Source organism: Phyllostomus discolor, chromosome 7 (assembly GCF_004126475.2).
Source record: "Phyllostomus discolor isolate MPI-MPIP mPhyDis1 chromosome 7, mPhyDis1.pri.v3, whole genome shotgun sequence".
Lineage (NCBI taxonomy): Eukaryota > Metazoa > Chordata > Mammalia > Chiroptera > Phyllostomidae > Phyllostomus > Phyllostomus discolor.
Window position 1 is genome coordinate 10309632 of NC_040909.2, and position 21570 is coordinate 10331201.

Below are 21570 nucleotides of genomic sequence, written 5' to 3' on the forward strand. Positions count from 1 at the left end.
TACTTATCCCACGTGGGGTGATAACTGCAGTTCGGTAAGAACAATGTCCATAGCGTTCAGAGATACACATTGGATTATGGAGAGGTGAGAGGTTTGATGTCTGGGATCTGCTTTTCAAAGCTTCACAAAACAAAGTGGGGCAAGAGTGGCAAGGCAAGCAGGAGTGGCAAAACCCTGACAATTGTTTCATCTGAGTGATGTGAATGAAAGGCCAATGTGCCATTCACTCCACTCGTGTGATTGTTTGAAATATTTCCCAATGTATTTCTGGAGACGGAGGGTAGCAGCAGCTTGAAAGCTCGGCATTCCCCTTTTGGCTCGGGCTTGCGAGGCCTTGCCCTCCCTCTAGTTGCCAGATGGCTGTTTCCTCCCACTAAGCCCCGCCTCTAAAGAATTTGCTGGGAGGCTCTTAAGAATAAATTATTATTTTTTTAAAAAAGGCACTGAGCGATGTTTACAAAGCCAGGCGCTCACCAGCCACTTCCTGTCTGAAGCTTAATGCTCGTGGGAGACTGCAGGACAGAAAAAAAACAGATTCCTGAGGGCCTGGGATATGCAGACCTCAGGGTTACTTGACTCTGGAACCAGGGTTCCCAAAGGCAAACTTCAGTTTTACCGGATGTTTGCAGGAAATCAGAAATTTCCCCAATCCTATGACTATTTGCCCTAAAAAAGAACAAATATAGGACGTAGAAGAGTCTCGGGTAGCTGAAACTCACCAGCCAAGTGTAAGATGGGGAAATCTGAACTGGGATGAAACCCACACCTCTGGGCCTCAACCCTGCCAACCCCCCCACCAGGGGCCTCACTGACATCAGGCTCTACCCACCCAAGGTAAGGAAGGAAGGAAACTGAACAGGCCCTGAGAGAAGACCTGAGCACGCTAGCTGAGTCTAAGTTCTTAGAAGGCAGCCACTCTGACCAGTGTTTGTGCTACCCTGCCTTCCCTTCATTCCCGTCCAGCACACCATTTCCAGTCTGGGGACTTGGGGGCCACTACGAGCTGAGCATCTTATTATCCTCACCTATTCTCCCCATGTAACTTTTTTTGAATAGGGAATTTTAACCTAAAACCTAAAGTATAAACTTAACACATGTAAATTACAGAACTTAACATGTGTCCTGGGTTGATTTATGTTCAAGTCCTAACCCCGGTCTTCTAATGACCTGATTTGGAAACAGGGTCTTTGTAGATGTAACCCAATGAAGATGGAGGCCACTGTAGCTCAGTTGGTTGGGGGGCAGTTCCCTCAACCCAGGTTCAATCCCCAGTCAGGGCACCTGACTAGGTTGCAGGTTACATCCCTGGTCAGGGTGCACTCCAGAGGCAACTGATTGATGTTTCTCTCCTCTTCCTCCTCCCTCCTCAAGCTTGGAGACAAGGAACTAGAGCCCACAGAGTATGGCTTTGCTGACCCCTTGATTTAGACTTGCGGGATCCTGAACTATGACCGAGTAAGTTTCTGTTGTCAGAAACCACCCTGTTTGTGCTCATTTGTTTTGGCAGCCCTAGGAAACTAATTTGCTCATTCAACCCTTACCATCACCCTAGCGTTACGATATTACCATCCCTACTTTCTACACAATTTCAAGCGTGTCTAATAACTGGGCAGCCTGGGTCACAGTTCAAACTTCCTCTTCCTGCTGCTTGGATCAAGTAATGGCCCTTCCCTAAACTTGAAAGTTAATAGAGAAACACAGGTACCCACTAGAATGGCTGTAGTAAATCAAAGAGACAGTAACAAGTGTTGAGGAGGTTGTGGGAGACTGGAATCCTTATGCCCTGCTGCTGGGAGTGTGAAACGGTGCGGCCACTTTAGAAAAGTTTGGTAGTTTCTCAAATGATTAACGTAGTTAACTCATGATCCAACAACAGCATTCCTAGGCATACAGGAGTAGGCAAAGGGAGGTTTACGTTTGTGAGTACATGAGCTTACTCTCGTATTATTTATTAATTACTATATTATTTGTATTATGTTAACCTACTTCTGCAACAGAAATGAAAATGTATGAAGTGTGTCCGGAAAAAGTCAAACCGTCATTAATATAATGAGAACAGTTCGCACAACATCAAATGCAACCTGACAGCCAAGGAGAGTGGACTGGAATGCACACGTGTGAACAATGACACCTTCACTGTACTAGTCAGTGGGGGCCGTAGATGCCACTGAGTGAGCATGTGTGCTGTGTGGCTGTCACATTCAAAATGACCGAGCAAGTAGAACAATGAACCTGTATCAGATTCTGCATTAAGCTTGAACGTTCCTCTGCAAAAACTATTCGGATGATTCAGGCTGCAGTTGGGCAACTGGTGATTGGCAGTTTCATCATGACAACATGCCTGCGCATACATCATTGCCTGGTGCAGGTTTTTTGCGAAACTTCAGTCACCCAGATGACTCACCCCACCCTACAGAACAGATTTGGCGCCCTGCGACTTCTGGCTTTTCCCACAACTAAAAGCACCTTAGAGAAGGAAGGGATTTCAGACCATCGATGAGATTCAGGAAAATTCAATGGGGCAGCTGATGCCGATCGGGAGAACTATGTGAGGTCCCAAGGTGCCTACTTGGAAGGGGACTGAGGCATCATCGTCCTGTGTACAACATTTCCTGTATCTTCTTCAATAAATGCCCGTTTTGCCTGGCACGTGGCTGGATACTTTCTGGACAGACCTCACATGCGAGAAAAATGTTCACAGAAACATGTGTACATACATGTTCATAGTGGCATCATTCCTAAGAGCCCAGAAGTGTAAATAATTCAAATATTAGTCCATACGGTGTAGGCACACAGTATGGTAGTCTCCTGCCATAAGAAAGGACAAAGTGTGGAATATGCCACACCACAGACGAACCTCACACACTCTATGCAAAGTGAAAGAGGCCAGACACAAGAGCCCACGTGTTGTGTGACCCCACTACCAGGAGGTATTCAGAACGGGCAAATTCACAGACAGAAGGCAGACCGGTGGCTGCCCCAGTGGGGCCGGGGTTCGGGAGGAGGATGGGCTGTGAATGAAACCTCAGGGTGGGATAAGCGTGTCCTACAGCTGATTTATGGTGATGGCTGTACCACTGAGTCAATAGAAACCCCTGAATCGTGTATTTGAAATGGGTCACTTGATCACAAGTAAAATACAGCTGTGTAAAAACATTAGGTCCTAAATTTTAGGACCTATCCAGGTCTTAAAACAGAGTGATAACTGTAGGTTTTCCAATCTGTTTCCAATGATAAAGTGCTTCATTTTATTTACCCAAACTTTAGTGGCAGAAAAACGTCAGAGCTCCAACTTTAACCAGTGCTGGGGCCAAGATACTCATGAGCTTCACTGGGACACTCACAGGCTAGGAAGCCACTGTCCCCGCCCCCTCCTGCAGGGCATATGTGAAGCTGGTGAGGGGCCAATTCAGTGGCGACACCTTCTCCTCTTCCTCCTAACATCACTGCAGAGGTGGGCTTCGGCCTGGTGACAGTGACTCCTCTCTGCAGAACACCCCCACCCCCGGCTGGAGCCCGGGTGGCCCACAGCTTCTCCTGCTGTGCGACTCCCTGCCCGAGAACAGATCCTAAGAGGCACCGCGGTGTAGGGGGGCGGCTGCAGCACAGACCCCTGACAGAGCTCGCTTTTGGGAAATGCTTTCAGGTAGCCTTGCAGGGTGTGCACACCCTTCTCCTAACCGCCCAACGTGCTGCAAATATCAGTGACTCCTCTTCTGGGGGATCCCGAAGGCTTGAGTCAGGGGCCCATCTGTTCTCTACTTGAACTCGGTAACAAGGTGACAGACACACGTGCCTGGCTTTCCAGATAGGCCTTCATCCCACCCCAGGACAGTGAGACGAAGCGGCCCTCGGCAGAAACCAGGCAGGGCGACAGATCCCATCTTCCCCCGGTGCCCTTGCAGTCAGGACTTCAGGCCCATCTTGGCCATCATCTCTTCATAGACCGTCCACGCCATGGCTGCCATCAGAGTCCTGCGGAGGGCCCGGGGGACACTGCCGTGGAAGAAGCCACGCAGCCCATGGTCCTAGGAGGAAAACGGATGTCACTACTCTGCTAAGTAGCAAAACAATTATACCTGGCACAAGAGTGAGGGCGTCTCCCTGTTACTGCATTTTGGAGTCTCAGCTTTTAGACTTTTATAAATAACGTCAAAACTATGACTAGTGGTTCCAAGGAGACAATAAACTTGAATTTTTTTTTATTATTATTACTATTTTCTATATAGAGGCTAAACCTTATCTTTCTAGGCTTGCTCTGCCCAGGGGGATCATTTCTTAGCTGAAAAATCTTTCCACGGGGCTGCTGGGCACAGGAGTTCAGCAGGTGCAGTGCGCACAGCACCCCAGTGGCCGCTAGAGTCCGGATGAAGGGCTGCTCGCCAAGGCCTGGGCCCTGGAGGAAAAAGGTGCCTTTGTGGCAATTTCTCTGCCTAGAGGAAGCATCTGTCCTTCTTTTCTTTTTTTTCTTGGTAATTCACTGTATATTCTCGGTGGCCCTGTACCAACGTTTAAAGACAAAACACCTCTTGTTCCTCCCTGATAATCTGGAGTGATTTGTTCATTCCTACTGTTCTCGTTCCTGGCACTTTCACATACACTGAAGAGTACATTTCAAGCTTTATGATTCTGGGTACAGAGAAGAAAAAAGCAGGCAACGGGACGATCGGAGTCACGACTATTTGCTCACACCCAGGGTGGAACAGACGGTTGACGTAGCCGATGCATACGCTTCCCCCGCTGCAAACTGAGAGCTCCAGAAAATCCCACAGATGCAGGCGACAAGTTGACCGTGGACAAGAGCTTCTAGCCAACGGTGCCTGTTTGCCAAGGGCCAACTCAGGAGCTTTTAAATAGTACTTTAGTGCACTTCACATCTCCTTGTTCTCTTCAATAATATTTGTGTGAGGGCAGACAGCTAGAATCGAAACAATGTGTTTGTGGTGTTTTTTCTGACTCTATTTCCTCCTGAGTTCTTGATCAGATCCTTAGGTCCCCCCAGATCACCTCATTCAATAGGTCTGGGGTAGAACCCTTCACAAATATCACAGGTTGTCCTACTGTAGCCCCCCACCAACCCCCCCCCCAAAAAACAAAAAAAAACCCAGGTTTTGGGCAGTGGTTCTCAACCTTGGTAACACACTGGAACCACTGAGGAACTTAAAATACTGATGCCTGGGAATCGCCCTCCAGAGATTCTGATATAATCAGCCCAGGTGATTCTCTTGTGTAAAGGATAAGAGTTACTACCACAGGGTCCAGCAGAAGTAACACCATCAGGGTACGTGAACGTCTCACACGAGATGGACAGCAATTTGAACATTTTACTTAAAATGTCCTATGGTGTGTCTGAGTGTGATACTGTTATGTTACAGAATGACATGCTTACAATTTTGTAATAAAAGCTTTTTGTGTAATAAAATAGGGACATTATCTGTGCCAGACCCTGTACTCTAGAGAGAGAGCCCTAACCACAGTAAGAACAAACACTTATTCTCTCCACCTCACCTTGAAGATGATTGCCACCGCCTGGCCAAACCACCGAAATTTCACCGGGGAGAGCTGCATGTGAGTTTTGATGACATCCGCAGGCTGCGTCACCAGCGAGGCCAGAACACCAGCAAATACCCCACAGCCGAAATTTGCGGCGGGAACCAGGGCTGCATCCAGCTGGTCTGAAACAGCACAGGGGTGACATTCGGTGATATGTAAACCGCACACTCATCAGATAAGCATCAATGCCAAGAGGCCCACTCATTCTTCCCCAAAGCCACAAGGGTCTAGATTCAAACAAGGTTAAGAAGTAAAACTTCTAAAGGTCTAACTGATAGAGGTAGATGGGACAATGGAGTGAAAATTTCATCTCTTTCCTACCATCACATAATAACTGACTCAGGCAAGAACCAATGACTGGTGCTCAGACACACGGATGACAGGAACAGGGTGTTTCATATGGATTTATGTAGGTTCAGAGTATCTCCCCACAGAGATACTTACATGTCACAAAAGAAAAAGCAACTGAGTTTTCAGTGGAGACGCAATCTTATCCCCGTGATAAAAAGTGGACACCACCCACAACGGGTCACACTGATGCCATGAGCCTCCTGATGGAAGGCACTGGGGACACAACATCGCTTACGAGGTCCTTTTGCTAAAAATGTGTAACTGAACCTAGTTACAAGGAAACACCGGGAAAACCTAGGCTGAGATTATGAAGCTGGTCTATACTGTGGGAAATTAAAAAAAAAAAAAGTTGCCACAAAGTATAAAGGCTGGAACAACTGCAGAAACTAAGACTCTAATTGGACTTTAAAGAGCTGTATCTGTGTTGCCCCTGACCCGCATGGCTCAGTTGGTCGGGTGTCATCCCGCAAAGCAAAAGGTCGCTGTTTGATTCCCAGTCAGAGCACACGCCTGGGTTGTAGGTTCAGTCCCTGCCAGGGCACACGTGAGAAGCAACCAATGGATGTTTCTCTATCACATCAATGCTTCTTCCCCTCTCTTTCCTTCTCTCAAAAATAAATAAATAAAAATCTTTAAAAAATAAATCAAAGAACTGTACCTATGCTAAATTTCCTGAATCTGGTAAGATGGTCACATAAAAATGTCTTTGTTCTTAGGAAAGACATTTCCTTGTTCTTGTTCTTAGGAAATGCACACTGAGGTACTTAAGGGTGAAGGAGCATCATGTCTGCAAGTTACCCTTTTTATTTTTTAAAGAATTTTATTCATTTATTTTTAGAGAGGGAAGGGAGGGAGATAGAGAGAGAGAGAGAAACATCAATGTGTGGTTGCTGGGGGTCATGGCCTGCAACCCAGGCATGTGCCCTGGCTGGGAATCGAACCTGAGATGCTTTGGTTCCCAGCCCACGCTCAATCCACTGAGCTACGCCAGCCAGGGCTGCAAGTTACTCTTAAATGGTTTGAAAAAGAACCAATTATACACACAGAAAAAGAATAAAAAGGGGTTATGAAGTTATCTGTATTATCCTTGTGGGATTTTTGTGAGTTTCAAATAAAACTTAAAACACTCGCAAAGACGGGCTGAGAAGGTAAAAACGCACACCCGAGTTCCCTCCTGCCTTGCCCCGCACTGCAAAACGAGGCCGTGACCCGCAGTGTCACTCCCCCCGGTGCCCGGGGAGAAGCAAGTCTCCCCGAGCACCCCGCCAGCAGCTCCTCACCCCCATCACTATGCCGACACCCCAGCTTTCCCAGTTTATTGACTCGGGTGCAATTCTTTGCTCGAGTCACCCGCAGACGCCACACCGAACGCAGGACCGTTCTACCGGGTGTTTCTATCAGCAGGTGGCTCTGCCTGGGTGGGCGTGCGCCGCCCACTGCGTGTGCCCACGGCCTGTCCAACAGCAGCGTCCGGGCAGGGTGGCCTGCCAGGATACCACCCGAGGGCAGGCCCCTTTCTCTCCACCCACATGGAGGGCCCGAAAGCACGTTAGCGGGGAACACAGCGAGGGAGGTGAAAATAATGCTTTTCTTTCAGCTCCTAACCACGTGGCGTTTCCCAAGCTCATCTGAAAAATGAATCACATCAACTGCATCTTGAAAAATACCCAGGTCTCCCCACCAGGCTTCTGATTTAGGAGGCCTTGGGTCGGACCCAGCAATCTTAAGGTCAGGCACATTTAGGAAGTATGCTTACAGGCCCTTTGTAAAAGTGCTTTATTCCGCCCCGTCCCCCACTCTAGACTTACAGTACACCCCTTTGCAAAGGCTAAACTGGAAGGGCAGGGGCCGTGTCTGCCGCGTCCCAGCGCCGGGCGCACACCTCACAGTGGGCTGCAGGGGCTCAGGCTCAGCTCCTGAACCGCTGCTAAGAGTCCCAAAGGGTCTCCTGGCCACCACAAACGGTCACAGAGAAAGCGGTGGGAACGAACGCGTCTGGGGAAGGGCCCTTCCCCACCACACCTCCCTTTAGCCATACCGTGCGACACGAGGTTTTTGGTCTGGGTGTAAAACATCAGGTAGATTCCAGAGAAGGGTGCGTCCCGCAGCAGCGTGGCTGTCAGGCCGCTGAAGAGGCCCCGGGGGCCCTCGCTGCGGTAGATGCTCCTCAGGGCCGCGTAGACGCTCTCGTAGCCGTACCTGCCGCTCTGCGGAGGAAGCGCAGGGCCTGGGGCTCGCACCGCACCCAGCCCCTCGGGGCAGGTGGCACTGCCGGGGCACCGCGTGCGCGGAGGGGCTCTCCGGCCACACCGACTCCGTGTTAGTTTATGAACTGGGAGGAGAAGTGACATCCGCGGCCACTTGACTCGAGGCCCGTGCCTCTGCTTCCCCACCCTGAGGGCCTAAAGCAACCCAACTCACCTCGTAACGCGTCTTGATGACAGTGATGGGTGACATGCAGACCCCTGCGACGGAGCGAGAGCCCACCCCCAGCATGACCGACTCCACGGCGGTGGGGGGGTGGCCCCGCAGGAAGTGCTGCTTCAGGGCGTACAGGCTGCTGAAGTAGATCCCGACGCCGGGGACACACCTCACGATGGACTGCGGCGGGGGTGGTGGGGGGAGGAGAGAAATGAAGGACCCACGCTGTGAGATACTGTCTTGACTGGGTTTCCCCGAATGAGCCAATTTTGCGTGCAAGCAGCTGACTGAAGGTGTGGAGGCAGCGTCAGCAGGAGAGCGGGCAGGCAGCCAAGGAAGGGCGTGTTATCTAATCGGTCACTGCAGCCTAATCCCCGAGGGGAGCTCCGGGCGGGGGCTGCAGTGGGGAGGGAGGGAGGGAGGTCTAAACACCCCCTCTCATTTTTCACTGGGGTGAGCACTCATTCCCTGGCACTTCCAAAGTGAGTTCCTAAGACCAGAAAAAGCCTTCAGGCGAAGAAACGCTGCTGTGGGGGTCTCAGCCCTCCTGCACTGAAGGGCAAGGACAAGGGTGTGCTGGCCAGCCGCAGCTGCGTCTGCCCCGGGGCTGTGCTGCACCAGGAAGTGAGGCCTCATCAGGTACAGACCGCACAGTCCCTGCCCCCGGCCTCCCCCCCCCCTCCCCCCGCCAGAGGTCAGCAACAGCAGGGGACCCGGGCAGGAAGACCTCGGAGGTCCTCCCACCAGCCCCCAACGCTCACGTTTGCTTCAAGGAGAGGATAGCGGGGAAGGTAACAAATGGCTGGTTATGAAGGAGAGGGTGCAAGAGAAGGTCCCAAGGGCAGCTTACTGGAGACATCCCTTTCCAAAGGCCCAGGAGGCTCTCGGTGCGGACCACCTGCAGGAGCAGAGCCAGCATCCCGATGCGTCTGGACCTAAGGGCAGAAGACAGTGGGGGGGGCAGGGATGGAGAAGTCACTCAGACCACGTCCCCCCCCCCCCCAGAAGAGAACTCCCCAATCAAAGACCTGTCCGCACGGACGTTTTCCCAGAGCCCTTACGAATCTCAACAACGTGTGCTGGAAGCTCGGAGCTCTTCTGCGTCATGATCTGACACCTACGTGTTTACCTGTCCGTTCACACTGCACGCAAGGGGGTCACTTCTGTTTTACAGCCTTCCATCCTACCGGTACCACACACTCCCCCCAGTGCTGACCCCCAATATGGGGACACAAAAAAGGCACTCAATACCTGCGGCTCAGTTCTGGCACCACAGGCTAGCAAATAAAATGCAAATGCCACTGAGGCAGGTCCCGGGAAGCTGCTCAGGGAAGGACCCCATTTGATTAGTAATAAATCACATTAGTTAATGTAAAAAGCATTCACAGGGGAAAAAAACATGCAGAAAACCCATGAGAGCTGGGCCTGGCCCGTCCGCCTGTGAGCGCCCAGAGGAGGGAAGGTGACACAGCACAGGACAGGTGCTCCGGTGTCTGAGAAGCTGCTGCAACCGGTTCTTCGGGAAATGGGGACAGCGGGCCTCACCCAGGGGCCAAGGGCTGGAGGGTCTGCAGGCGCGTTTTGAGGAGGTCCAGCGGCTGGAAGAGGAGGGTGGAGCAGGTGCCGCTGATGGAGCCGCACAGGAAAGCCTTGATCACCGGATGCAGCTGCAGGGCAAGGGGACAGTGTCAGCAGCTCGGCCTCAGCGGGCCTCTCCTGTGCAAGGGTCCCGCAGAAACCGGCCCCCCCAGGGGGTGCCCTGCCTGATCTTCCCGCTTCGGAGGAGGGAAAAGCGTCGCCAGGTGTGAACAGCGCCACCAGGCTGTTGGGAGCGCAGGACACCGCGAGGGGTAGCTCTCTGGTCTATGGGCATGGACAATAACTTTGCTCCTACTGAGCACCGTGTCTATTTCCATCTGTGCGTTATGTCACTAACCATCCCTCCCCAGGTGTCCCCACGATAAAAGCTATTGCCCATCTCCTTATCGTCACAAAAGCAAAGTCAACTGATCACGGTGATTAAACGCCGAACAGCTGGGTTCCAGGCTCCCGTGGCGCCAGGGCCTGTGGCCGTTCAGGGCAACAAGGAAGTGAAACCTTAAGCTCAGCAGCAACACAGATGCAGGCACCACTTCCTCTGGAACCTGTGAATTTCTTTATTTTAAAACTTTCCAGTTTCTAGAGGGAGAGCAAGAAATTGAAAATTTATCTGCAAAAATAATGAAAGAGGACTTCCCCAGTCTGGCAAAGGAAAAGCTGGACCCAAGGAGGAACACACCAAGGCACATCATCATTACATTACACAAGATTAAACGTAAGGAGCGAATCCTAGAAGCAGCAAGAGGAAAGGATACAGTTACCTACAAAGGAGTTCCCATCAGACTGTCAGCTGATTTCTCAAAAGAGACCTTGCAGGCAAGAAGGGGCCGGAAAGAAAGTATTTGAAGTCATGAAAGGCAAGGACCTGCATCCCAGACTGCTCTATCCAGCGAAGCTTTCATTTAGAATGGAAGGGCAGATAAAGTGCTTCCCAGATAAGGTCAAGTTAAAGGAGTTCATCATTACCCAGACCTTATTATATGAAATGTGAAAGGGACTTATCTAAGAAAAAGAGTAAGATCAAAACTAGGAGAAGTAAAATGACAACAAACTCACAACTATCAATAACTAAACCTAAAAAAAGCAAAAACAAAACTAAGCAAACAACTAGAACAGGAACAGAATCACAGAAATGGAGATCACATGGGGGGTTCTCGGTGGGGAAGGAGAGGGGAGAGAATGGGGGAAAAGGTACAGGGAATAAGTAGCATAGATGGTAGGTAGAAAATAGACAGGGGGAGGTTAAGAATAGTACAGGAAATGTAGAAGCCAAAGAACTTATATGTATGACCCATGGACATGAACTATGGGGGGGAGGGGGAGGCAGGTGGGAGGGGGTGTGCAGGGCAGAGAGGAATAAAGGTGGGAAAAATGGAACAACTGTAATAGCATAATCAATAAATATATTTTTAAAAAGGAAAAATAAAATAAAACTTCCCTTCTCTCACACCCACACGTCTCTCTGGGACGTAAGCAGCTCGCAGTGCTGGGCACAGACGGGTGGCCTCCCCTGGTCTGGCAGGCTCTCCTTTCAGCCAGGACAGTCACACACACGGGCGAATCCAGAGGCGCCGCCGGGAAGGGCAGGACTCCATCAAAACCAACTGTACTCCCCCCATGCAAGCCCCAGAGCCCTCTCGGCACGCCCCAGGACCCAGCCTCAATCACACACACTTTCACAAAAGACCCTTTCACAAATCCAATGAGAGGTTGGCCATTTCTCCATCAGGAAGGATAGATGGCTGGAGTTACGGCAAATACAACTAGCATGGCTCCCGGTGCTTTGACAAAAACTCAGGCGTGCAGCCTTCTGGCCAAACACGCACTATTCCATTGTTGGAGTGATCACTGCACCCCGGCGGCTGCACGCAGCAGCTTTCTGTAAGTTTGCATCTGGGCCAAACCAAGACGGCACGCACCGACTGCCACAGAAATTACCATTCCATGACATATTTTGAGGAGATGAGGAAGGCTGACATCTCAGAGGGCAAAGTGATTTTGGGAGGTCAAGAATTTATTTGGGGTGAGTTCTGTGGAAGTGTGTCACTGACCCATGACCCTGAACTATGAAACATGAGTGGAGGATTTGTTTCTCTAGATAAATAAAAAATTAAGAAATACTGTGAAAAAAGGTCCAACCAGGAAAGGAAGCCTTCTCCAAAGGAAGACACTTGGCAAATTCCACTCAAAAAGGTCTTCTCTCCCCTCATCATTTTAAAGATTTTACTTATTTATTTTTAGAGAGAAGGGAAGGGCGGGAGAGAGAGAGAGGGAGAGAAACCTCAATGTGTGAGAGATACATCGATCAGTTGCCTCTTGCACGCCCCAAACTGGGGAGCTGGCCCACAACCCAGGCCTATGCCCTGACTGGGAATCGAACCAATGACCTTTGGTTTGCAAGCCGGCACTCAATCCACTGGGCCACACCAGCCAGGGCTCCCCTCATTATATTTAAATAAATGGTGTACTGTGATCCCAAAACACTATTAAGATGAATATGAAGGTGCCTTTAACCACAGTGCTCGTAATCTGTGACGTTTGTTTCCCAGAGAAGAGAGGTCACCCCACATTCCACCAGCCCAGCCAGCCTCAAGCCCTAACTGGAACCACTGCGAAGGCCAACGGGGAACGGACTGGATAAGTTCACACAGCAAATACTGGAGCTTGTAACTAGGTCCAGGCAGCTCGCGAAAGGGTCAGAAGGCGGCAGCACTGGCGAGACGACGAGTGAAACAGCACCACGTGTCCTTCCACAGGTCTGAGTCGCGCAGAGCCCTCTCGCCCAAGGACGGGTGCCTGCCCCTTCTGCTCACACGTACTCCCCGAAGCGCCGCGTTTCTCGGCCTCACCCGAGACTCCGCAGCATCCGTGAGCCACTCTCCCCTGCACCCCCGGCCTCTCCCTTCCAGTGGCAGATCTCCTCCGGGGCCTGGAGACCCGCTCCCCAGCGCCCGGCACTAGTCACCCCTCAGGCCCCACCGTTTGTCGTCCCGCTGAGGCCTCTCCACTAAGCTGCCTGCCCGCTTGCCAAGGCCTCGCTGCGCCCCGGGGCCCTGCCCCGCCTGTGTCCTTCTCTTACGTGGCCTCTCTGCTGCATCTGAAACGGCTGACAGCCTCGCCTCTCAGCTTCTGGGTTTCCTCTCCTCTCCCCAGGGGGCCTGCTGGCTCTTCTTTGCTGCAGTTGTTGATGCTCCTCTTATCTCCTCCGCGGCAGCCTCTCAGGGCGACCTCGCCCTGCCCACGCCCACACCACGCACAGCGGCAATGCCCGCACCTCAGCCCGGGGCAGCCTCCCTGCAGGCTCCGCTATTCCCATGCCTCCTCCACCTCCCGTCGGCACACCGGGGTCTGAAACTCGGCGTTCCAAAACAGAAACTCAGTCAACCAAAGGGTCTGGGGTTCGATTCCCAGTCAGGGCCTCCTTGGAAGTCAGGGTTATGGGCCAGTTCCCCAGTAGGGGGTGTGCAAGAGGCAACCACACATTGATGTTTCTCTCCCTCCCTTACCATCTTAAAAATAAAATCTTAAAATCTTATACCCATTGATTCCAGAGAGAGGAGAATGAAGAGAGAAACACTGACCCAGCATGCACCCTGCTCGGGGATGGAACCCGCAGCCAGGCATGTGCCCCGCAACCTAGACGAGTGCCCCAACTGGGAACCAAACCCGTGACCTTTCGGTTTATGGGAGGACGCTCCAACCAACTGAGCCACCCGGCCAGGGCTGCTGCCATTCTTCAGTGTGACAATCTAAGGAAAGAGGTCGGTGCCCCCGACTAAACAGTCAGGTTTAACCAATCTCACCGGCCCCAGCCGCTCCAGTCCACTTCCTACCCGGCAGCCAGAGTCATGTCTTAAAACTGCAAGTCTGCCCACCCGCGTCCAGAAGCAAACACCTTCAGGGAGAGGGCCGAATCAAAACTGAACAATACCCTTTCATCGTTCCTCATTCCTTTCAGGGAAGAGTCCAAACTGCTGGCTGGTGACCTCCCCTGAGTCACCAGCCCCTGTCTTACCTTCACTGCCGGCGCTCTAGGCCTTTCACCTCTTACATGCTCTGCAGTTACAACTGTAACGGCTCACTGCCTTCCTCTGACCTCTGTGAGAACCCTGCCCTAGTTTCCCCACGCCTAAGGAATCCCTGGGGGCCTCTGCAGAGACCTCATCAGCTCTGGAAAGCCCCCCTCAGCTCTTCTCCCACACCTGAGCCCGTCTCCCTGTGACTGAGGGTCCAGGACAGGTGAGGCCATAACTCCCGGCTGTGCAGTTCACGGTGGCACCCCCAGCACTGACCACGGAGCCTGGGGCCCTGGAGGAGCTCCACTGTCACAAACGAATGAATCAGCCACCAGAAAACATGCCCGTGGCCCTCCCTGGAGCATAACCCTGCAGCACAGCACTCCGTGGGCCCTGCGGCCCCATCCCTAGACCGGTTAGCATCCAGCCCTGAGCACCCTCCAGCCCATGGCTCCAGTTCCAGCTTCTGAGCAGTCCCCCGGGGGGCGGGGGGCGGGGGTCTGCTTCCCCAGCCTCCCCCTCACCCCCCCCCCCTGCACAGGCAGGTGTTCTGTGGAAGTGGCTTCAGGGCTGCTGTCCTTCCCACACACACCTGCCCCCACTGCATTAACCACCATCTCTATGGTTTATTTTCACCGTGCAGTTCTCAGACCTATTATTGGCTCAACAAATATTTGCTGAATGTGTGAATGGAGCCCATAACTTTTTTTTTACTTTACAGTTTTCTGGGTCCATCAGTGCACAGCAGCTGCCAAACACATACAGTGTGGACATAAGGCGTAAGAACGCCCAAGCCAGTACAGGATGCTTGTAAGAATTTATTTGGGCCCACGTGGCAACTGCCGGGAAGCAAGACCTCAAATGCTCAGGAGAATGACGGCTTTGCAGCTTCTTTTATGCATGCAGAATTAAGAAAGGTATGTTGTCAAAAACAGTGGACAGGGTTTGCTTAAGGCAAAGATAAACCTTGTACTAAAAAAGCTGTGTGCCTGGGGCATGACTACCCACCTCCACCTGCCCAGGTGGGAGTTATGGTCAGGTCATCTTGTGAGGTTATTTTCCACAGAAACCCTTTTTTTTTGGTCCACAACTAGCAGTATAGATTAACCTCTAATTGTTAAAAGTAACAGGTTCCCTGGCTGGAGTAGCTCAGTGGATTGAGCAGGGGCTGGGAACCAAAGTGTCCCAGGTTCGATTCCCAGCCAGGGTACATTCCTGGGTTGCAGGCCATAACCCCCAGCAACCGCACATTGATGTTTCTCTCCCTCTCCCTCCCCTCCCTAAAAAATGAATAAATAAATAAATCTTTTAAAAAAAAAGTAACAGGTTACATAATTGCTTTAAAATTACACCTTTAATTTTGAATCGTTTTAAAATATTATCAGTGGTGAATGTCACATCCCCTGAAGACATTTGATTTTTTTCTAAACAGCCCAAAGCTATTCAAGGTAAATAAAACGAGTACTCCTTTGTCTGAGGGATGGGCAGGGCACAAAGAATCAGACAAAGTTACACAGGCAATGTTACACAAAAGCAGTAAGTAGCACTTAAATAGTGAGCAAACCGGTTCCCTGAGCAATCTCTACATCCCTTTGCAAAAAGAAAGGGGGCCCTGGCCCAGTGGGTTAGGTGGCTGGAGCGGTGTCCCTTACACCAAACGGTTGTGGATTCTATGAGATCAGTGTTCAGCTCTTGGCACCCAACAGGAGGCTGAGAATTGCCCGCGGCAGGCCCACACCCGCCCCCCTCTCTCCCGGAGGGAGCAGGGGGGCGGGGACTGGGGAATTCCCCGGTCGCTGAGCATTCCCCGCGCACCACCAGAGGGCATCCGCGCCTAATCCCGCCCGGAGGGTGAAAAGGAATCGGATCAGGGATCTGGGAAGGGATGGAGAAGAGAGATTGTTTGGCTGAAAATTTGTTTCTGAGCACGGTTTTGGAATAATGGAATTGAAGTTGTGGGCAAGTCTGGGGTGTATGCGGCCTCCAGCTGGTCTGTACTTTCCTTTCACAGCCTTTCGCATGTGCAGCGGGGACAGTTAAGAGCAGTGCCGGGCTGGCCCCTAGGGGGAGCCCGCTGGGCAGAATCTTAGAGCATTGGAAGATTTACGGCTGTAATCCAATGCCTAAGAATCCCACGTCTGAGGAGACGCTGATTTATTACTTTTGGCCTAAGTCTGTTTTGAATGGCGAGGAAAGGGGGCCGTGGGTGGTTCCCTGAGTTGCCGCATCATTTAAGCGATCGAAACAGCGTTGCCAACAGTCGGAAACTGGGGGGAGCTCTGCTCTCTCCATGAATGTGTACCTTTGCTAAAGGCGTGTTTGCCGGAAGAGACGGAGCATCACTCGGTGGCACAGAAAAGGAAGCAGGCCTCAACCCACCCCCCGCCATGGTAAAAGGGATAATGAGGAAATAAACCTCATTAGTGCTCAGAACCCAGGGACAGAGGCCCACAGGCAGGAGGGGCTTCCTTGCCTTCAGCCTTTGGGGAACTGGCCCTGGAGTGGCACCGCAAAGCCAGCGGCTCCATCCACCCCTCCAGGATGTAGAGTGGGTCTCACCAGCCGGGGCAAGTCACCCCGTAGACCAGGGGGCCTCCCCACTCAGAGCGAGCCAATTCCCTTTGAGGCAATATCCTACAGGCGGAGTAACTCAGGAGGCCAGCCCGCTGGCGGCTATGGGGCCCATACTCCGCTCTCCTCCACTGCAGACGTCCTGAACTGGAGGCGTTCTGCACCACACCCGCCCCCAGGTAGGGGTGATCCTCAGAGAATGGTAGATCATCTTGTCGCCTCCATTTTAGCCATTCATCTTCCAGCCTGGGCAGATGTACAGATGCAAATGTTTTGCTGCTTACAGATGATAAATACGGCAAGGGCAGAGGCCCGGCGTCTCTGTGATGACGGATCGCTCTGGGACCGCTACCCAGTTGGGGCAATTCCTGTGGTGCAGCCTAACTGGGGCCCAAATAACTGCGGGACCCAAGCCTCACTGAACCCTTACAAAGGGTGTACGATGGAAGGACTTAGAAAAGGAGCACCCCAGCAGAGCAGCCTGCATTTGGCACGCTCTTCAGCCAAGGCCCAATGAGGGTCCTTCTGTTTTCAGAGAGGACCTGTCCGGCGCTTAGGAAGCACCCTGACGCTGACCCAGCGGCACCAGAGAACGTGAGAACGACAAACATGACTTTTCTTGGGCAGAGTGCCCCGGATGTTAGAAGGGAATTCCAGTGTGTAGGTGGGGCACTGGTAATGAATCCCTCAGCTGGTGGACACAGCATTGAAAGTTCACAGTGCCCGGGCAATGGGAGAGACAAACCAGGCCTCCGTGCTTTTAGAAGCAGGCGGGGGAGGCCAAAAGAAGACTCGGGACCCTGAAGGAGAGAAAAGAGACTCGGTAGGCGCCCACCACTGTGACTGGGGCAAGGAGGGCCCGCAGAGGGGAAGGAAGGCTCTGCAGGCACAGATCGCTGTGCCCCCTGCAGGGAGGAGGGCCGCTGGGGGATGAGCGCCTGCATCACAGAAGGGAAGACAGAGACGAGCGTCCCCACCGAACAACAACACTAAAAAGGAGTATGGGGGGTGATGATGAATGAGGAGGCCCAGGGCTCCACTGGACGTCTCCTGACCTATTACTGATTCTCCAGAGGAGCCCCGGGGCACAACTGACTGCGGGGAACAAGCCCATTGATTTCCTGGTAGATATGGGAGCTACATACTCAGTACTCAACACAAAACTAACCAAGAAAAGTTCAAAGGAAGTAACAGTCACTGGAGTGACCGGCCAGCTACAACCTCTGGAATGCCAGCTTGGGGATCAGAAGCTTACACTAGTATTCTCTCTATGCCAGATTGTCTCATTCCACTGCTGGGCTGAGATTTATTTTGTAAACTGCATGCACAAATAACTTTTTCTCCAGAGAAGCAGAGGTTACGTGTGGAGGTTGCACTGGAAGATGCCCTCCGGCTACAGGCGTTTCTGACCTGTCCGGCAGGCCCCAGAGGGGAGCCCTCCCACCTGAGATCTGCCAACAGGTCGATGGAACTCTTTGGGCTGATGGAACCCCAGAGAAAGCAGTTAATGTTCAGCCTATAAAGATAAATCTAAAAGAGGGGGTACGGGTCCCATGAAAGAAGCAGTACCCCCTCAAGAAGGAGGCTTTAGAGGGGATCCAGCCAGTGATGCAGAAGTTTTTAGAATCGGGATCCATTCGGCCATGCCAATCACCCTGCAACACCCCCATTCTGCCAGTCGAAAAGCCACACTCTGATGAATATCGGTTTGTACAGGATCTCAGGGCCCTAAATGACCTTGTTCAGGACATTCATCCTACAGTGCCCAGTCCTTACACCCTGTTGACCATGGAGCCTGGGGATAGCAAATGGCTTTCAGTCCTGGACTTGAAGGATGCCTTTTTCCGCACCCCAATAGATGAACAGGCTCAGCTACCGTTTGCCTTTGAATGGCAGAACCCAGAAACTACAGCCACACTCCAATACCGCTGGACCGTGCTGCCACAAGGATCTAAGAACTCCCCAACGATATTAGGGAAGTGGTGGCAAGAGACTTAAGGGATGTTCTGCTGAAATCAGTTCTTTTGCAATACGTAGATGATCTATAGCCAGCAGCAACTATGAGGACTGCACAACACCATCCCAGTCCTGTATCATTTAGCAAAAACAGGATATAAGGGGTCACCTCACAGGGCCCAGATCTGCAAACAGGAAGTAGGCCCAGATTTGCAAACAGGAAGTAGCTTATCCGGGATTTCAGCTAAAACAGGGTACCAGGAGCCTGATGGCAAACAGAAAGCAACCCACTGCCGCATTAAAAATCCCAGAGAACCAAAGGCAGCTTCGTGGGTTCCCAGGAATTACAGGGTTTTGTCGAATTGGGATTCCAAACTTTGGACTCATAACAAAGCCACTATAGAATTCCTTGAAAGGACGGGACTCCGAACCCTTTGAATGGACAGGGGATTGTCAGGTAGCATGTGACACCTTGAAGGAAAAGCTGGTTTTGGCCCCTGCACTAGGACTGCCCGATTTACTGCCCGTTTCCTGCCTTTCAAACTGTATGTTCACAAAAAGCAGGGAATTGGACTGCAGGTGCTAACCTAGACTCTAGGAAATACACCCTAACCCACAGCCTACCCTCAAAGAAGCTGGATCACAGGACAGGAGGCCACCATGTCTCCAGGCAGTAGCAGCCACCTGTGGCAGCATACAGGAAGCTGAGAAGTTTACCTTGGGACAGCCCGCTACAGTGTTGGTACCACACAGGGCCTGACTCAACTGGAACAGAAAGGAGGGTATTTGCCCACAGCATGGCGTATGGAGAAGAAACACCAGGCCATTCTGCCAAACAATCCAAGCGTTACCTTGCAAACCACCACAATCCTGAACCCTGCCACCCTACTCCCAGATAAGGAGCAGGACTCAGCCCTTCACCATGAGTGCTTGGAAATTATTGACTAGGTTTATTCCAGCAAGCCAGATCTGCTGGACTGGGCACTGGCGGCACCAGACTGGCAGCTGTATACAGAGGGACGCAGTCACATGGACAGCAGCCAGTGGTGAGCTGGGCATGCAGTGGTCACCACAGACAAAGTAACAGAAGCCTAAGCCCTTGTACCAGGAACAGACTCCAAGTATGCCTTCATGACAGTCCATGCCCATGGAGCAATTTGGAGGGAGAGAGGACGGGCAATTTTTACATCCCTTTGAAAAAAATAAACTGTGCCCAGGCCAGTGGCTCAGTTGGCTGGAGCATTGTCCCACATACCAAAAGGTTGTGTGTTCGATTGGGTCAGGGCACGTACCTACGTTGCAAGTTCCATCCCCGGTGGGGACCCAAAAAAGAGGCAAGCAATAGATGATGTTTCTCTCCTTCCACCCTCCAAAACTCAATCAAAACGTACCCTTGGGTAAGGATTAAAACAGATAGATGATACAGTAAATCTCGTGGCCAAGCTGGAAGGTCTAGAAAGATAAATAGGTAACCACGTTCTCAAAGATATAAACAAACATGGCTGCCACCGCCTTTTTTTAAGGCTTAAAAAAAAAAATCCGCACACCGCCACAGGCGAAAGTGACTCCGAACTCCGAACTTTCGAGGGAGAGGTGCTGCTGTCACAAGGCCCCCCGAGCCCGAGGCCAAGGCCAGGCCACATTGCGGGCTGCACCCACCACCAGCCGCAACTCAGCCCAACAGCCCTTCCTGGCGCACCTGCCCAGCCCCGCCCCCACCTCCACCAATGGCAGCCCGGCGGCTCGACTACTGCAGCCAACCTGGACACCTGGGGGCGTGGCCTCGCGGCACCCGCTGACTGCTCTAATCCCCAGACTGTAAACCGCTCCTTTTCCCGGCCAGCTCGGGGTTGAAATACCAAAGGTGCCCGCTCTCCCTACACGTGACGACCCCAATGTCTCCGTCTTGGGGCTATTACTGGGCTTTCGATGGCCCAACTATCTACCCGGGTGTCCTCCCACCTGTCACTCTAGGCACCCAACCCTAAGCAAAGTTCAGCAGCGCTCGCACCTCGTTCGGGGCCTCACGGGAACATTACCCCGACATCCCCCAACGCCCCATCAGTTTCGCCCATCTCTACCCAGATACCACTGCAGCAGCGAGACCTTTGCTCTTCCGCCCCAAGCGATGGGCTGCAATCCCCTCTTCTTCCTCCTCCCCCACCAAGTCCCCAACTCTACGCGCATCCAGGGCGCGGGGATGGCTCCACGCGGGCCGCTGACCCTTGGCAACTTCCCCGAGCCGGCAGACCTGGAACCCCTGCCACCCTTTCCCGCAGTTTACCATAAGCGTTTCCATCCTGTCTCCGACATCTTGAGGTTGCAGCAGCGGCGGGCTTGAATTTTGAATCATTGGAGGAGGCCTGTTGAGTGCACTGGGCTCAGAGGCCCGTCGGCGGGAGCTCAGGCCCCGCCCTGGCGACTTTGGAGAAAGCAACGCGGTGACGGTAGCTGTGCTCTCCACCGTCTCCCCGTCGGTGTCAGGACCTGTATGGTCGGGGGCTGCGTGCGTGGCTCCGGAGTGCCCTGCGAACCTGCACCCAGGAACTGCTTGCGGCTTTTCACTAATTCGGCAGACACCGCTGCTCTGGTCTCCGGCACATTCTGCCCAGACTTCAGGACTGGAGAAGCTTAGGCTAAATGTATCCGAGGCGTGGATTTTCCTGGAGGAACTAGATAGAACCGTGGGATTTAACTTCCGGGGTGTGACGCTGGTCTGGAGCAGTAGAGGGCGTGCTCTTTAGTGCCGCCTGGTGAAGACATCCGGAACTGCAGGATCCGCTGTTCCCTGCGCCTGGCCCGTAGGCGACTGTTTTGGGGCGAATTTTGTTTTGGGGACAAAGTCGGCGCATTTACAGTCAAGATACAGTTAGCCAGTAGCTCTCTGTGGCTCTTAAACACTTGAAATGTGTCTATTATGACTGAAGAACTGAATTTTTTATTTTGTTTTGTTTTATATTAAAAGCTGGCCCCTGCTGGCATAGCTCCGTGGATTGAGCGTGGGGCTGCGAACCAAAGTGTCCCAGGTTCGATTCCCAGTCAGGGCAGATGCCTGGGTTGCAGGCCACGGCCCCCAGCAACCACACATTGATGTTTCTCTCCC

At 52.3% G+C, this 21570-nt stretch overlaps 1 protein-coding gene across 3 annotated transcripts; it reads right to left on the reverse strand.

The window, feature by feature from the left end:
* Window positions 1–3228: 3228 nt before the first annotated feature.
* SLC25A38 (solute carrier family 25 member 38) lies at window positions 3229–21162 on the reverse strand. 3 transcript variants are annotated; one of them, XM_028518196.2, is made up of 7 exons: window positions 20752–21159; window positions 9871–9992; window positions 9176–9260; window positions 8326–8505; window positions 7943–8111; window positions 5509–5675; window positions 3229–4028 (listed from the first exon to the last, which is right to left on the reverse strand). In XM_028518196.2, exons 1-7 carry the CDS (start codon window positions 20818–20820, stop codon window positions 3906–3908), a joined length of 915 nt encoding a protein of 304 aa, XP_028373997.1. In that variant the 5' UTR covers window positions 20821–21159; the 3' UTR covers window positions 3229–3905. The 3 variants fall into 3 exon arrangements, with proteins under 3 accessions (XP_028373997.1, XP_035886384.1, XP_028373998.1); XM_036030491.1 differs by lacking the exon at window positions 20752–21159 and adding an exon at window positions 13004–13145; XM_028518197.2 differs by lacking the exon at window positions 5509–5675 and having other exon boundaries at window positions 3940–4028; window positions 20752–21162.
* Between the last annotated feature and the right edge of the window lie 408 nt (window positions 21163–21570).